The 18,672-nt window shown below is 31.9% G+C and overlaps 1 protein-coding gene across 26 annotated transcripts in view; it reads right to left on the reverse strand.

The window, feature by feature from the left end:
* The window catches only part of PPIP5K2 (diphosphoinositol pentakisphosphate kinase 2), a gene marked incomplete at its 3' end in the record, with an annotated part of 91,203 nt that overhangs the window by 37,129 nt on the left and 35,402 nt on the right, over nt 1–18,672 (reverse strand). For 20 of the 26 annotated variants that reach the window (XR_014020526.1, XR_014020527.1, XR_014020528.1 and 17 more), the window contains 5 exons: nt 17,437–17,562; nt 17,034–17,155; nt 16,585–16,767; nt 3,503–3,644; nt 2,114–2,337 (listed from right to left, as the gene is read on the reverse strand). Coding sequence is in view for 21 of the 26 variants with exons in the window: in XM_081281164.1 (XP_081137290.1) it covers nt 2,114–2,337; nt 3,503–3,644; nt 16,585–16,767; nt 17,034–17,155; nt 17,437–17,562 (797 nt within the window). The remainder of the gene's footprint in view (nt 1–2,113; nt 2,338–3,502; nt 3,645–16,584; nt 16,768–17,033; nt 17,156–17,436; nt 17,563–18,672) is intronic. The other 6 variants (XM_081281166.1, XM_081281168.1, XM_081281155.1 and 3 more) reach the window with 1 other exon arrangement.

Here is an 18,672-nt window from a genome sequence, read left to right on the forward strand (position 1 = left end):
TAAAACACTGAGCTGTAACTAAAGTCAAAGCAACTCAAATCAATAAAAAAAATCAGGGTCTTATTTATGCTTCCAGTGTAAACTCTGAATTATCAGTAATCATTTTTTTTGGAATCTTTCATAGGAAAATCTGAATAAATACCTTGAATTACAAAATAAAGATAGATGCCAATTCAGAAGTTCAGTGTTAGCTTGATGATCATCTATCTTTACCTATAGTTAAAACTGCAGAATTGTGCGTGCACTTTCATGGTAATCTTCACATATCCTATGTTATAAAAATAAAACTTTGTATTCTATAAAATTTTTCTTTTGCAAAATAAAATGTTTTGACAATGCGAATGACAATAATTATAACAAAACTCTTTAAAGCTAATACATTTCAGTTGTGAAAAATGATGGTAAATGAATGAATCATGTTGTTTAAAGCAATCCCCAAAGACATAATCTTGATGTCCAAGATACTTTTACCCTTTTTTAAAATGGACTCATATTTTTGGTACTGGAAATTAAGCACAGGGCATGTGCATGTCAGGAAAGTATTTTAACCACTTAGTGATACCTTCAGATGTAGGATTCATGTTTTTAGAACACTGATTCATAAAATATTTCTGAAACTGTGTATGTTATACATCTGACCAAAAATATGATCACTGAACAAACAAAATATTCACAAATAACTGTACAAATATCTGTAAGTATATTGTATACTGCCTGAATTTCTAGTTGTTTAAAGTCTGTTATTTATTTGGACTATTGGTGAATTTTAGGAAAGGGACACTAAGGACAGTGGCATAATTTAAAACATTCTTATATATTGGCATCCATAGTGAGGCTATTTGAACTTTTGTTATGGTTTATCGTTTTCACGTATTTTGTTTCTTCCTGCTTTTTTACTTTAGTTAAAGTTGGAATATCTGATCCACTCCAAGCTCTGCTTTATAATATCTAAATAACTTTCTTTGTAATTGAATTGGAAAGAAATCCTAAAGTGGCATCTGAAACTTTTTCTCTTCTAACATATTCTTTATTTTTTTCTTTTTTTAAAATTTTGAGACAGGGTCTGGCCTTCAACTTGTGATCCTCCTGGCTCAGTCTCCTGAGTAGTCGGGATTAAAGGCATGCATCACTGCATCTGGCTCTTCTAACAAATTTTTGATTTCTATATGATTTGTCACTTGCTCCTTTACTATTAATCTGCTTGATGGCATTTTAGTTATTTGAATTCTGGTTAGAACTTTAGTTTTATTCTCCTGTAACAAAAAGACCCGCATTCCTCAAAGCCTTATTTTCAAAAAAAATTTAACATAGAGTAAAAAGACTTGCAAAAAAAATTTTTTTTGGGAGGGGGTGGTGTAGGGAAAGAGGACAGTACTAGAGGTTGGACCCAGAACCTTGTACAGGTAAGGCAAGCATTCTACCATTGAACTACATTCCCAGCTTGCAAATATATTTTTTCCCATTTTCCATTGTTTTCATAATAGAGTTGATAGGGGCACAACAGTTCTTCATAATTTGTTGAGTGATTTATTTATTCCATAACTTTTTTCATTTGTTTTGTTTGTGAGCATACTATTGTTCTTCAGAGAATTGATTCTTAAATTTAAATTCTTAAAAGTCACTATATTCTTAGGACATAAAACTAATCTGTCTGATATTATACTTATGGAAACACATCACTACGCATTTGTAAAAACTTAGAATATATAAACCAGGATTGAATTCTATGAACCCTGGGTGATAATGATGTCACCTTAGGTTCATCAGTTGTAACAAGTGTGATGTTTATAATGGGAAGGGAGAGAGGGCTCTTTGTAGGAACAGACAATATATGGAAAATCTATGTATCATTCATTCAATTTTACTGTGAACTTACAACTGCTCTAATAAATAGGATACTTTTTAAAAAGTCATTACAATCAAATCAATGTTAGTAACTCTCAGATATTATGATTATAATAAACAATAAAAAGCCTTATAATATAAATTCATAATTATAAAGTTAATGGTTTTCTAGGGCCATGAAAACCTATGTTTTCTCTATTGGTAGACTGTTTAAAAGCATCTATTTTATACAATAGTGTAAGAAAATATATTCTTGAGAACTACTTACCTGAGGGATAACAATGTCTGCTAATGCCTTTGAAAGCCTATATAATTCCATTGTATTTTCTAATTGCAAGGAACCATTATGCTGGACATCATATTTTATACAGTCATATATGTCAGGGATCTTACTAATATCATATCGTCCATTCTTTGTTTTAAAGTCTTTCTCCAACTTGGACCATCGACGTAACATAAGCTCCAATGTTTCACTATGGTAAAGCTGAATATCTAGAATAAAATATCATTTTTAGTATATTCAAACTTAAAAATCTGATAAAGAACATATATTAAAATATTAAAAACTTTAATTAGAAACACTGAAGTGAAAAAGAAAAATATAGGAAGTTAGAAAATATTATCATAGGCATAGGCCATTAACAGCCAAGTTTTTGACTTGGATAAGTACTTGTTACAAATACTTGGGCTAGACACTTTTTATAAAAGATCTTTCCATAGATTACAGAATTCAATAATAATACAAAAAAAGAACAACAATTTTAACAAAATTATTTTTAGGTACAACATTTTCAATTCTGAATTTTAAGTACTATTATTTTTCTAGATTCAAATAATTAACAGAATAGGCAACTATCATTAGCAGATAAGAATCTTAGAAATTAAAAACGATTCAAATGACTCAATCAGTAAGAAACCCAAGATGTCAAAATTGTTAACCAAGCTAGCCTTGGAGTAAGGGCTCATATTATCTTGTTTGTTCTTTGTTCTCAGGGTGTATAGTCACTGCTTAACTATTGGGCAATGCTAAATAATTAATCAAATGAAAAATGTTTTATTGCCTTTTTCATGTTGTCATGGATAAAAGCAATCATAACTTAGCTATTGTGCTTTTGTCATATATAACCACATAATCATTATTAATAAATTAATATATATTTATAAGAATCTGTGCATCCTAATCTTGCACCAAAGACAGTTTAGTGATACATGGTTTTTAAGTAATACTGGCATAATAGTTTTTAAAGCTTCACATAATGGTTACCATCACATTTAAAAAAAATTGGCATAAAATCTATGACAAATATGTGGTAAAATATAGTATATATTAACATACATGTAAGTAGATCTCAGGAGAAAGCCTTGATTTTTTTTTGAGGGTGGGTAGTAGGGATTGAACTCAAGGGCACTCAACCACTGGGCCACATCCCCAGCCTTATTTTGTATTTTATTTGGGGGGGAGGGTCTCACTGAGTTGCTTTGTGCTTTCCTTTTGCTAAGTCTGGCTTTAAACTTGCCTCAGCGTCCGAGATGCTGGGATTACTGGTGTGTGCTACCTTGCCTGGCTTAATTTCTTAAAATAAGGAGATTGGTGCATTATTTTGAAATGTTTGTAGTAATAAATTTTACTGTTCTATATTTAAAAAAATATATTTACCTGATGATTTGGGGTCTTCCATACGATGTCTGATTTGAGAAGTCAAACTTTGAATCAAAGAATAAACTTTGTCACAGGTCTTCACAGGATTTTTAATTAAATGCATTGATTTGATAAGAGAAATGCTTCCAGATGGAGTAAGCTATAAATGAGTAAAGTATATATTTTATATCTGTTTATGCCTAGTTATCTAAGAGAATGATATAGTAGTAGGAAAATAATTCCATTTCATGAATTAAGATGACATGTAAAATATAGCCATAAGATCAAGAGGGGTGAAAAAGGCTAGAATTTCATGTTACAAAATCCTTAAACTCTAGGTATCATCCGATTAGTCATAAAGAAAATTTAGCAAAAGTACTCTTAACTCAAATGATGAGATTTGATGAGAATTTGCTGGTTTGTATAATACAGGCAAATATAGTTTCAACTACTTGACATATATTTACATGTAATTACACTAAGATATTGTTATTATCAAGACCTTATTCTAGACAAGGTATTTAACTAGATTTAGAGCTGTAAGTGATAACATAGTTCCAAATTCCAGTTTTGACATGTAGCTTAGCAACTTATTTAACCATATGAAGTAATTTTCTATAAAAATAAATAAATATAAAATAGAAAAATCTACTTCTGGTTATAGTGGACTAGGAGGCTTAGACCAATCAAATTGATGATGGTAAGTAAAAATCCTGGGCAAAGAACTTCTACATCTTTGTTTTAAGACATCTGAGAGAAAATAAGGTCACAAAGAATTGTAAAAACAAAACTCAGTGATCAGTGATACAGAAAGTAGGCCTGTCATTAAAGAATGTTTTTGCACTGGAAATATCTGTTGATTTTAGAGAAAAACTAGACAAAACTATAATAACCTTATGAGACTAATGGGAGAAAACGGAGTCCAGGTTTGACCAAAGGTGGAACTCTGGTAATTTCCTTGCTTTTAAGGTACAAAAAAGTGAGGGTGAACCAGAAGCAAATGAACTGACCAACAAATTGCAAACCTCAACTGGGTTGGCCAGAAAGATCTGTTTTTAAAGTTGGTTTAAGGCAATCCCAGAATGATATGTGTAAAGGTTTAGCAGGAACAAATAAGAGACACCAGAAGAAGATAAAATAATTTCAATCTCAAGTTGTTTCCACAAACAGAGTATCAATTTACAACTAATGATACATATTCAAGGCACACAAGAAAACAAGAAATCAGGAACACCCATCATCAGAACAGACAACAGAAACAGAACCAAACTCAGTTACTAGGATTAGAATTATTAATTATTATTATTATGGAGTGTTGGAGATAATGAAATAAAAACTTCAATGCACCAAAAGAAAATTATGTGCCATCCTAGAATTCTATATCCAATGAAAATGTTTACCAAGAGGAAAGTTGAAACAATGACATCTTCAGACAAACAATGCCCCCTGGGAATTCACAATAAGAGACTTACACTAATGGAATTACTGTATTGTTTTTTCAAACTCAAGAAAAAGATCCAAAATTATAGCTCAGAAATTCAAGAAACAACGAAGAATAACTAAAAGGGTAAATTAAACTTCTGGCAAATGGTGAAATAGAACATAGCATACACTTTCCTCCCAGAAAAAAAGGACCAAATATAAAGACTAAACAGTGGTTACTTGGCTAGAATATTTGGGGGAGAGCAATGAAATGTAATGTAGATGCAATGGAGAAACTGTGCAACAGAATTATGATGGTCCTGTAAAGAAGGGAATAAAGTGTCTTGCATCACCCACTCAGCTGCCACAGTCTTAACTCTATGAACTTGGGAAAGTCTTCTCATTGATGAGGAAAAAAGTAAATAGGAGTTCACACTGACATCTGAAGTTTTTGCTACTGTGGAATCCTACAGCCTCCACAGGCCTTGATCTAGTTTGGGGTGCATCTCCCCAACCGCAGGAGTGGCTTCGCTCCTATAGGGCCTGCATATATACTGAGCCATACTTGCAGGCTTGTTGGAGTAGTCCCACACCTACAGGACCCATAGAGACAGATAGGCATCTTCCCACTGCCATGCACACCATGTTATAAGTACAAGTGGACATGCAGTAGATTTCCAGACTGCTGCTGGATACAAAGTGCCATACTCACCATGGTGCTAAAAATGTCCAGTGCAATCCACAGGCTACCTGCCACCTCCCACCAAATGAATGACACCTAAATTAATCACAGCAGAAGAAGCTATATTACTGTACTCAACTGAAACCAAAGCCAATCTATTATACTAAATGGATAGTATAAGACACTCTCAAGAGAAAATCTTTTACTACAAAAGCCAGTTGATAAAATTGGAAGACAGAAAAGACAGGCCATATGTGCAAATATCAACTTAAGGATAAAAAAAGTGTGAAAAAGAAAGTAATCTAATGCCTTCAAAGGAAGCACCAATCTCCAGAGAAAAGAAAACTGATGAAATGCCTGAGGAAAAAAAAAATCCGAAATAATCATTCTAAGGAAACTCAAAGAAATACCAAAAATATACATACAGACAGACACGTTAACAAAATTAGAAAAACAGTGAATGATATGAATGAGAAATTTAGGAGAGAGAGAGATCACAAAAGAGAGTCAAACAAATCTTGGAGCTAAAGAATTCAGTTGAGTAAAACCAAACCAAAGTAACAACAACAACAAAACTATATACATACACACAGTTGGGAGCATTTGTAACAGAATACATCAAACAGAACAAGGAATTTCTGAACTTGAAGACAAAGAAAAGAAAGGGGCGAGGGAGAGGGAAAGACCAGACAATGCCTTCAAGACTTATAAGATACCATAAAGTAAACAAATGTTTAAATTATAAGTATCTGATTAATATAGAAAGAGAAGGGAAAAAGCCTAGAAAATCTATTCATCAAAATAATGACTGAGGACTCCCCAAATCTTGGCAAATCTAGATTCAGGAGGCTCAAAAGACTCCAAATACAGTTGATCAAAAACCCTGTTTATTTCATATTATAGTCAAGTCGTCAAAAATCCAAAGTGAACAGAGACTTCTAAAAACAAGAGTAAAGTGCTAATTCACATTTAAGAGAACTTCCATTAGTTTAGGAGATACAAAAAGAGAAAGAAAAAAAGAAATCAAACCATATCAGTACAGAAAAACCACCAAACCAAACCACAAAAATAAACAAGAGAAGGGACAAAGTATATACAAGACAACCAGAAAATGCCATGAATAATTATTTATCAATAATAACTTTGAATATAAAAATAAAACTACCCAGTTAAAAGACTTGATTGGCTGAATGGATAAAAAAACAACAACCAGTGACATGCTGTCTACAAGAAACTTACCTCACTGGTATAGACACATATAGACTGAAAATAAGAGAATAAAAAAAATATTCCATGCAAATGGAAACCAAAAGCGAGAAATAGCAGCTATATCAATATCAAATAAAATAGATTTTAAGTAAATACTACAAAAAGAAACAAGGAAGATCAGTATATAATAATTTTGGGCTCAATTCATAAAGATGATATAAAAATTATATAAGCGTCCAATTCTGGAGCACCCAATCATATAAAAGCAAATAGTACTAGATCTAAAGTGAGATATAGACTTTAATATAATTATATATATATAATTATATATATATATATATATATATAAAATAATCTCACTTTCATCAATGGATAAATCATCCAGACCAAAAAAAAAAAAAAAAGCAAAACAAACAAAAAACAAACACAACAACAACAACAAAACAACATCAGAACTGAACTATACTACAAATGGAAAGAATAGACATTAAAAATATTTTATTTAACAGCTATGGAATACATATTTTTCTCATCAGCACATAGAACATTCTCCAGGAAAGACCATATATGTTAGGCCACAAAATAATTCCCAACGAATTTCAATAAGTCAAAATGGTAGCATTTGGTTTCTCGGACCACATGATATAGGACAGCAAATCTACATAAGGAATTTTAGAAACTGTACAAATACACAGAAACTAAACAACAAGCACCTGAATGAAAAATGGGTCATTCAAGGAATCATAAAAACCATTTCTTGAACAAATGAAAATGGAAACACAACATACCAAAACCCATGGTGCTATAGCAAAAGTAGTAGTAGGAGAAGAATTTATAGAAACAAGTGCCTACATTAAAGAAAAAAAGAAAGAAAGATTTCAAACAACCTAACAATGTAAATCAAGGAACTAGAAAAGCATGGAAAAACCAAATCCAAAATTAGCAGAAGTAAATAACAAAAATCAGAGCTGAAATAATAGACTACCAAAAATCAATCAACTCCTGCAAAGCTAAAAGATCAACAAAACCAAGTGTTAGTCTTTTTGAAAAGATACACAAAATCAATAAACCTTTAACTAGTCTCATCAAGAAAAAAGAAAACCCAAATAAATAAAATAAGACATGAAAAGGAGAAAGTATAATTCAGAGCACATAAATACAAGGGATCATTAATGAATATCATGAACAACTATATGCCAACAAATGGGAAAAATAAAAAAATGAATGGAAAATTCTAGACACATATAAACGATCAAAATTGAACCATAAAGGCACAGAAAACTTGAACAGCCCGATAACAAGTACAAAGATTGAAAAAAATAATCAAACAGTCCCCCTGAAAAGAGAAGCCCAGGAAAAGATGCCTTCATTGTTGAATTCCACCAAACATTTAAAGAACTAACACCAAGGGCTAGGGTTGTTGCTCAGTGGTAGAGTGCTTGCCTAGCAAGTGTGAGGCGCTGGGTTTGATTCTCAGCACCACATCCCAGGAACAGATGCCTTCATTGTTGAATTCCACCAAACATTTAAAGAACTAACACCAAGGGCTAGGGTTGTTGCTCAGTGGTAGAGTGCTTGCCTAGCAAGTGTGAGGCGCTGGGTTTGATTCTCAGCACCACATAAAAAAATACATAAAACAAAAAGATATTGTTTGTAATCACAACTAAAAATTTAAAAAGCAAAACCAAAAGCTAACAATTCTTCTCAAATTATCCCAAAGAATGAAAAAGGCTGAAATTATTTCAAATTCATTCTGTAAGACCAGCATTACCCTGATACCAAAATCAAACAGGGACACACACAAAAAAGAAAACTACAAACCAGTATTCTGAGATTCACACAGACACAAATATCCTCAACCAAACAATAGCAAAACCAAAGCCAACAGTATACCAAAAAGATTACGCATCATAATCAATGGGAACTTAGAAGTGCAATGATGGTTCAATATACACAATTAAACATCACATCTACAGAATGAAGGATAAAAATAAAATGACCATGTCAACAGACACAGAAAAAGTGTTTGACAAAATTCAACATCCCTTCATGATAAAGACTCTAAAAAACTAGGTAAACAAGGAACATATCTCAATATAAAACAGACTATATATGACAAACCCACAGTCAACATCATATTGCACAAAGAAACTTGAAAGTATTTCCTCTAGGGACTGAACAAGGCAAGAATGTTCCCTTTCGCTACTCTTGCTCAACATAGTATTGGAAGTTTTAGCCACAGTAATTACTGAAGAGAAGAAAATGAAAGACTCAAGTAAGAAGGAAAGAAGATAAATTATCCTTATTTTGTGTAAGACATGATTCTATACACAGAAAAAAAAGAAGGCTCTACAAAACGATTATCAGAATGGATAAACAAATCCAATAAAGTTTCAGAATAGAGGAAACATACAAAAATCAGTAGCATTTTTATATACCAATTAACAGACTTCTTGGGAAAGAAACCAAGAAAGTGATCTCATTCCCAAAAGCTAAAAATTACAAATAGCAGCAGTCATACTAATAATAATACACCTAGGAATCAGTTTAACCAAAGAAGTTAATAACTTTTATAATGAAAATTACAATGTAATGAAAACAATTAATGACAAAAATAAATGGAAAGATCTCCATGTTCATGGATTTAAGTGTTACTCTTGTGAAAATGTCTATACTACCAAAAGTGCTATAAAGATTCAAAGCAATCCTTATCAAAATATCAAGGACATTCTTCACAGAAATAGAAAAAGCAATTCTAAAATTAATTTGGAACTACAGAAGTCACCAGTCAAAACAATCTTAAGAAAAAAAAAAAGCTAGAAGTATCACGATTGCCCCATATCTAGACATACTCTAGGGATACATTAACCAAGACAACATGGTACTGGCATAAAAACCAATACACAGACCAATGGAACAGAATATAGAACCCAGAAACAAATCACATATCAAAGCCAACTAGTTTTCAACAAAGGTGCTTAAAACATAAAGAAAGGATAACATCCTCAATAAACAGTGCTAGAAAAACTGGATATTCACATGCAGAGGAATAAAACCACACCAATATCATCATATATAGAGTCAACTCAAATTGGATCAAAAATGAGAACCACAAACCTACTGGAAATAAAAAACAGAGAAAAAACATTTCAATAATATAGAATAAGACCCCAAAAAGAAAAGTAAATGAATGAATGGGATTATATCACATTAAGAGGCTTCTGTGTAGCAAAGGATATAACCAAGAATGAAGAGACAACCTACAGTATGAGAGAAGATATTTGCCAAGGTTATTATCCAGACTATACAAGGAACTTTAAAAAACTCAACAAATCATCATCATCATCATCATCATCATCATCATTAAATGGGCAAATCATCTGAATAGAAATTTCTCAACAGAAGATATACAAATGCCCCAAAAGTATATGAAAAATGCTCAATATCAGTAGTCATCAGGGAATTTCAAATCAAAACCACAATTACATATCAACTAGATATTACTTTTGAAGATAGTTATAAACAGACATATAGAAGAACATAGCAATATTGACAAAGACATAACTGAGAAGTACTAAACTATTCTTGATATCAAAATTCCTAACTTTCCCACAAACTAAATTTCCACAGGATTTGCCATAGTATTTACCAATACAGTTAAGTAAAAAGTAATAAAACATTTGCACATAAACCACTTCCACCAAATAGGATGCACTCCCTAGCTAATTTTATGAGCCTAGCATAATTCTTACACTGCAAGCAAAGATATAACAAATACAGAAAAAGGAAAGGCCAGTCTAATTCAGGAACACAAAACTACTAATGAAAATAATAGTGAAATCAAAACCTGTGACATATAAAAAGATACTACTTAAAAATAATTGAGTTTGTGTTTGCTTTGGCAGCACACATACTAAAACTGGAACAATACACAGAAGATTAGCATGGCCCTTGCGCAAGGATGACATGCAAATTCACGAAACGTTCCATATTTTTTAAACCCGTATCTCTCACCATGCACAAAACTTAACTCAAAATGGATCAAGGACCTAGGAATTAAACTAGAGACCCTGTATCCAATAGAAGAAAAAGTAGGCCCTAATCTTCATCATGTGGGATTAGGCCCCAACTTCCTTAATAAGATTCCTATAGCGCAAGAATTAAAACTAAGAATCAATAAATGGGATGGAATCAAACTAAAAAGTTTCTTCTCAGCAAAAGAAACAATCTGTGAAGTGAACAGAGAGCCTACATCCTGGGAGCAAATTTTTACCCCTCACACATCAGATATAGCACTAATCTCTAGGGTATATAAAAAACTCAAAAAGCTAAGCATAAAAAAAAAAAATAACCCAATCAACCAATGGGCCAAGGACCTGAACAGACACTTCTCAGAAGAGGATATTCAATCAATCAACAAATATATGAAAAAATGTTCATCATCTCTAGCAATTAGAGAAATGCAAATCAAAACTACTTTAAGATATCATCTCATTCCAGTCAGAATGGCAGCTATTATGAAGACAAACAACAATAAGTGTTGGCAAGGTTGTGGGGGAAAAGGTACATTCATACATTGCTGGTGGGACTGCAAATTGGTGCAGCCAATATGGAAAGAAGTATGGAGACTCCTTGGAAAAATGGGAATGGAACCACCATTTGACCCAGCTATCCCTCTCCTCGGTCTATACCCAAAGGACTTAAAAACAGCATACTACAGAGACACAGCCACATCAATGTTTATAGCAGCACAATTCACAACAGCTAAACTGTGGAGCCAACGTAGATGCCCTTCAGTGGATGAATGAATACAAAAATTGTGGCATATATACACAATGGAATATTACTCAGCAATAAAAGAGAATAAAATCATGACATGTGTAGGTAAATGGATGGAGTTAGAGAAGATAATGTTAAGTGAAGTTAGCCAATCCCAAAAAACTCAAATGCTGAATGTTTTCTCTAATATAAGGAGGCTTTCTCATAGTGGGATTGGGAGGGGGAGCATGGGAGGAATAGATGAATTCTAGATAGGGAAGTGGGTGGGAGGGAAAGGAAGGAGGCAGGGGATTAGCAAGGATGGTGGAATATGGTAGACATCATTATCGAAAGTACATGTATAAAAACACGAATTGGGTGTCAACATACTTTATATACAAACAGAGATTTGACAGATTGTGATATATATGTATAATAAGAATTGTAATGCATTCCGCTGACATTTTTTTTAAGTGAATAAAAAAAGAAATGGCAAAAAAATAAATAAATAAAATGAGTTTATTCTAGGATCAAGGTTAGTTTTACATTTTAAAAAGCACACATAATTTACAAAAAAAAAATTAAATAAATTTTCATGCTAAAAAATCAGCAAAATAGGAATAGAGTGAAATTTCTTTACTTTGAAAAACAGTCATTATTGATAATTATGAACAGAAAGCTTCATGCTTAATTGGCAAATGTTAAAAGCATTCTTTCTAGAATATGGATAACAAAAGAAATGTTACTTCTATTTAATAATGTTTGAAGGATACTAGGCATTGAACTAAGGCAAGAAAAAGAATTTTAAAAATACATAAAGACTGGGAAATAAAAACACTGAGTATTTTTAAAGAATCAAAGAGCAGGGCATAGCAGGACATACGTATAATCCCAGAGACTCTAAAGCCTGAGGCAGGAGGATCACAAGTTGAAAGCCAACCTGAGCAACTTAGCGAGACCTTGTCTCAAAATAAAATAAAAAGGGCTGGGGATGTAGTCAATGGTAGTGTGCTTGCCTTGTATGGCAAGGCCATGGGAATAATCCCCAGAATATCAAAATAAACAAACAAAATCAAACAAAAAACCCCACTAAATAAACTATGAGATTAATAAACTTGACAAGGTTGATGCATGTATTGCTAATATTAAAGAACTAAATCATATTTCTATATTGCAATAGAGAATGAAAATTTTAAAAATGTATTAAAAATGTCAATAAACTCAACCTAAATCTAACAAAGATAAGTAAGACTTTTATTCAGGACATTGTAAAATCTTATTGAAAGCATTCTTTAAAATCTTAATGAACCATACTACATTCACAGATTGAAAGTCTAGATAAAAGATGTAAATCTGTATAAACTACAGATTTCATTCAATCTATATAAAAATCCCTCAATGAATTTTTGATCAGTTTATTTTAAATATTAAATGGAAATGCAAGAAAAGCCAAGAAATACTTGAAAAAGGGCCCTCGTGGAGTTGAAAGATCTTAATTCATTGGCACTACATAAGGATCAACAAATAGACTCCAAAACCAGACTACCTATATTTGATAAAGACAGTATTACAGTTTAGTAAGGAAAGAACAGTCTTTTGAGGTGGTGCCCAAACAACTGCATGTACTTGCAGGGGTGGGGAAAAAAAACAACTTTCATCCCTTTACTCATAGGACACACAAAGTCAACATTGTCTGGATTGCAGATAAATGTGATGGAAAAATAGTAAAATTATAGAAAAATCTATAGGAGAATATCTTATAAACTTTGTTTAGAAAAAAATATATTTTAAACAGTACATTAAAATATTCTAACCATAAAAGAAAAAAATTGATCTTGGAATTCATGAAAAATAAGAACTTCTGTTTCAAAATATTTTATTAATGCTCAGAACATGCAAGTGATAACTAGTATACATGACTCATACCCAAAATATAGAATGAATGTCTATCAGTCAATAAGAAAAGCACAGACACCAACTAGAAAAAAACGATAAGAGATCTGAGAAGAAATCCTCATGAAAGAGAATTATCTAAATTGTAAATTAACATTAAAACTCCAATAAAGTATATCCTAGATACATCTACCAGAATGACCAAAATTGAATAGTCTTAAGAATACCAGAATGGAAAATATATGGAACAATGATAACTTCCATGAACTTGGGAGTTCAAAAACTTTCAAAACAGATTATCTACAAATATTAAATAAGCATATTGTAGTAGTTCACAACAATTCCATACCTAGATACCCAAAGAAACTTGGATACATATGCACCAGGAGGCATATGTAGGATGTTCTCAGCATCATTAATCATAATAGCCCCAAACTATAAAAATAGCAGAAAGCATATATAAATTATAAAATATTCACAAAATAGAATATGGGTCAGCAAACAATACTCTGCAAGCCAAATATGAACTGTAGTATAGCCTAGGATCTAAGAATGGTTTCTATGTTTTTAAAGGATAGTCAAAGCCAGGCACAGTGTCTCATACCTGTAATCCCAGTGACTAGGAAGGCTGAGGTGGAGAATTGCAAGTTTGAGGCCAGCCTCAGCAATTTAATGAGGGTCTTAGCAACTTGGTGAAACCCTGTCTCAAAATAAAAAATAAGGGTCGGGAATGTAGCTCAATGGTTAAGCACTCCAGGGTTAACTCCAAAAGCACCAGGAGGGGGAAAAAAAATGGGTAGCAGGGAAGTCAAAAAAAAGAAAAGAAATGCAAAAGAGAGACAATATTTGACCCACGCCTAAAATATTTACCATCTGACCTACAGAAAAATCTGCTAACTCTAAAATGGAATACTTCATAGTAGTGATTATTAACTATGGAAATAAGCAACATTATGAATGTATTTCATAAGCATAATATTGAGCAAAAGAAAATATTTCTATTATATGAAGCTTTAAAAAATACAGCACAAAGTAAATTAGTATAGTCATTAAAGAAAGCAGTATGGAGGCTTCACAAAAAACAGAACTACCACATTCTCCAATAATTCCATTTCTGGTATATATGCAAAGGAAATGTAATAAGTACATTGAAAAGACATCTGCATTCCATGTTCTTTGTAGGACTGTTTACAACAGCTATTTTATAATTTATATAAGCTTTCTGCTACTTTTACAGTTTGGGGCTGTTATGATTAATGCTGCTGTGAACATCCTACTATGCTTCCTGGTGCAGATGTACACAAGTTTCTTTGGGTATCTAGGAGTGGAACTGTAAACGATAATATGCTTGTTTAATATTAGTAGATAAACTGTTTTGAAAGTTATTGAACCAATGTGAATTCCCAAGTATCCACCTTAAACTGAAATATAAATATTAAAAAAAAACGAGATCTCACATGGTGACTATAATTAAGAGAAATGTATTTTAGTTTTAAAAATCCTTAAGAGAGCAGTTTTGAAGTATTCTCACCACAAAAATATTAAGTATATGATCTAATGTATGTATTAATTATCTCATTTAGCAATTCCATAATGGATTTTTATTTCCAAAGATCACGTTGTATAAAAATAAACATATACAATTTTTGTCATTTAAAATAAATAAATATTCTAGGCATAGTGAAGCATGACTGCAACCCTACCAACTCAAGGGGCTGAGGCAAGAAGATTCCAAGTTTGAGGCTAAATCTCAGCAACTTCATGGGACACTGTCTCAAAATAAAATAAAAAAAAAAAAAAACTGGGAATATAGCTCAGTGGTAGGATACTTGCTTAGCATGTGCAGAGGCCTGGATTCAATCCCTAATTCAACAAAATAAAATAGATTTAAAGTTTAAAATAAAAGAATATATAAAGGATGCACAAAATTCAACATAAAAAAATAGTGTCATTGCCTAATCAAAAAATGGGCAAATGATCTGAATACATACCTCTCAACAGAAGATATATAAATGGCCAACAAATATATGAAAAAAATCCTCAATATCTTTGACCATCAAGGAAATGAAAATCAAAACTACAATGAGATTTCATCTCACTATAGTTACAATGACTATTATAATTTTTAAAAAAACAAAACAAACAAAAAACAAGTAAGAACTGGCAAGGAAATGCAGAAAAGGAACTCTTAGTGGAAACAGAAATTAGTACAACCACTGTAAAAAAAAAATATGGAGGTTTCTCAAAAAAATTAAACAAAACTACTTTATGATCCATGTAAATCACTCTTTGGTATTTTTCTTAGGAAATGAAGTCAGTATACAAAAGAGATACCTGCACACCCATGTTTATTGTGGCATAATTCACAATAGCCAAAATTTGGAATCAGCCTAGATACCATCTACTGATGAATGGATAAAGAAGATATGGTACATATACACAAGTCATAAAGAATGAAATTCTGTCATTTTTCAGGAAATCAGATGGAGTTGGAGATCCACATTTTAAGTTAAATGAGTCAGACACAGAAAGACAAGAATCACATGTTTCCTCTCAGTTGTGAAAACTAAGAAAATAAAAGATGACCTTAAGGTTGAAGACAGACCATGAGGGAATAGAAAGGGTGCCAAGGGTGGAAGGGTGAGGTAGAAGAATAGAAGAAGGGTAGATGTACGTGATTAATGTCTGATAGATGCATGTATGAAAATATCACAGAGAATCCCATCAATTTGTATAATTAATATGTTTATAATTATAAGAAGAAAGTTCACAAAAATAAAAATAAACTTACATGGGGAAAAAAAAAAGCCCAAAATGAGACTACAGTGGTTAGACACATGGCTAATACTTTTATGTTTATCCAAATAGTATTCTGGATATGATAAGATTGTTAAAAAAAAGAAAAAAAAAAAAAACATAAAAAACTAAGGATGATAGTTATTTCAAGAGGATAGGAATGAGTTGCAATTGGGAAGGGAAGGATAGACAGCGATCAAAATTGGTCCAGTGTTCTATTGCTCTACCTGGTGGTAACATATGAATATTCGCTTTATAATATAATGAGCTCTACATTAACATTTCATGCACTTTTTTCTTCATGTAATAGTTCATAATATAAGAGTTTGCTAAGACCCACCTTTTCATAATCTTCAGCAGTAAAATCTCTGTCTTTCTGAAGTATTTCATGAAGTCTTGCTTTCACACGTTGTTGACAACTGCTTAAAGAGTCACTATCACTATCCAAAAGACCATTCATATTTGCACTTTTCACCATCTGAACAAGAATGGGTGTAAGCTCCCCTTCTAAAGCCAACAGACCCTAAACATATTAAATGAAGTAAAAAATTTAAAAAATTAATATGCAAAATAGAAAGTACCACAATAATTGTTATATTCTGAATTTCATAATGTACAAGCTAAATATTTTTTTAAATAAATATTATTAGTAATATAGTTCACATTGTCAGTTGATAGCTTTAGTTGGAAGTTCGAAATTTGGAATTTTTAAATACTGTCAGTGAAAATCTTAAAAAACTGAAATTTTAGATGACAATTTCAATAATTTAAAAAATCATCTATTTTTACCTTTGCAAAAGCTGCTGCAGTCATCTGAACTCGTCCTTCATCAGAGGCATATATTTTGAGGTCATGTCGGTAGGTACTATGTAATCGAAGCAAACCACAACCAGGAAATCCTGCATAATCTCCTGAAAATAAATCCTCAAATCACTTAAGCTATATTTTTATCTCACTGTATTTCCAGAAATATTTACAAGTATCACAAAATAAGAGAATATGAAAAAAAATAGTATGAATTTAATCAAATTCAAAAACTTCCAACATTTGGGCTAGGGTTGTAGCTCAGTGGTAGAGCACTTGTCTAGCACGTGAGAGGCACTGGGTTCAATACTCCGCACCACATAAAAATAAATAAATAAAGGTCCATTGACAACTAAAAATATATTAAAAAAATAATTTCAACATTTACCTTGACCTCCAGGATACATACACCTGAAAGCTCTTCCAAGTTCTTCAGCCTGGACTCTGCCTGCAGGTGTTAATTCTCCTCCCCATTTCAAAACCAAAAGTAAGGATGGCTCTTCCCTTCGGCTATCTAAGATGCATGTGAACAAATAAAACAAATGTTAGGTTTGAACAGAAATGGGCCAATGTTAATTTAGTTGACTTAGTCAATATGTAATTATTTTATTCTCTAAATGGGCCTATCTTTGTAGGTTGTTGCTTCCATCAGGAATTCCACTGCTCTTCTTGTTAAAATTTTACTGAAATATCAAAATCTCTTTCATACTCAGTAAGAAGGTTTCTAACTTTCTTCAGAGAAGTACTGCTTCTCCCTTCTCTATTCTCATACTGATCTGTCCAATGTTTTAATTCAGTCATGCTATATCTGCTAGATTATGAGCTCCTTGATGCCAAAGTCCAGAAGTTATCTATCAAGTGCCTTCTGCTCAGCCGTCACATAAAATGAAATATTTTACCTGAAGTGAAGAAAATATGTATGTTTTTATGACGAGGAATCAGTGATTCCCATAATTTTTAGGAAGATGTGAGATGACATCCTAACATTTATTCTAGTTAAAATTTCATGCAATCTAATTTTATACAAACACTGAAAATGTAGCTAATTTAAAAAAAAATTTAGAATTGTGGAATCTCTTTAAGTTCGCAGTAGAAGTTTTGTTCTTAGACATAGGTCAATGATTTAATTTTGACCTGTTCTTTATTATGGCCTTAAGATTTGTTTGTGTTAAATTTTAGAAACAAAAGAATTCAAAAATAAATATTATAAACATTAAAGAATGAATAATAATTCATAGAAAGTAACAGAAAATCATCCTTTCCCCTGCTGCTTGTTAGCAATTATATGTGCTTTACCATGCAGGTGGACAATTTACGGAAGAACAGTGAACTAAGGTTTTTATTATATTTGTTACAGAAAGCTTCCAATCATAAACACTGGGAATTAATCTGTATTGCTTTTAATTACAAAGTATGACATAAGGGTAAAATGTCAAGTGTTAAAATAAACACATAAAGTTTAATGTATTCAAACTTGCTTTTGCATTTAATATAATCATGACTTCAATTTTCCTACTATAAATAATGCCAATGTAAATATCCCTACAGATCAATCTTTCTCTGAATATTCAATTACTTTCTTGGGATATATATATATATATATATATTTTTTTTTTTTTTTTTT

The sequence above is a fragment of the Spermophilus citellus genome (assembly GCF_964194105.1).
Source record: "Spermophilus citellus genome assembly, chromosome: 1".
Taxonomy (NCBI): domain Eukaryota; kingdom Metazoa; phylum Chordata; class Mammalia; order Rodentia; family Sciuridae; genus Spermophilus; species Spermophilus citellus.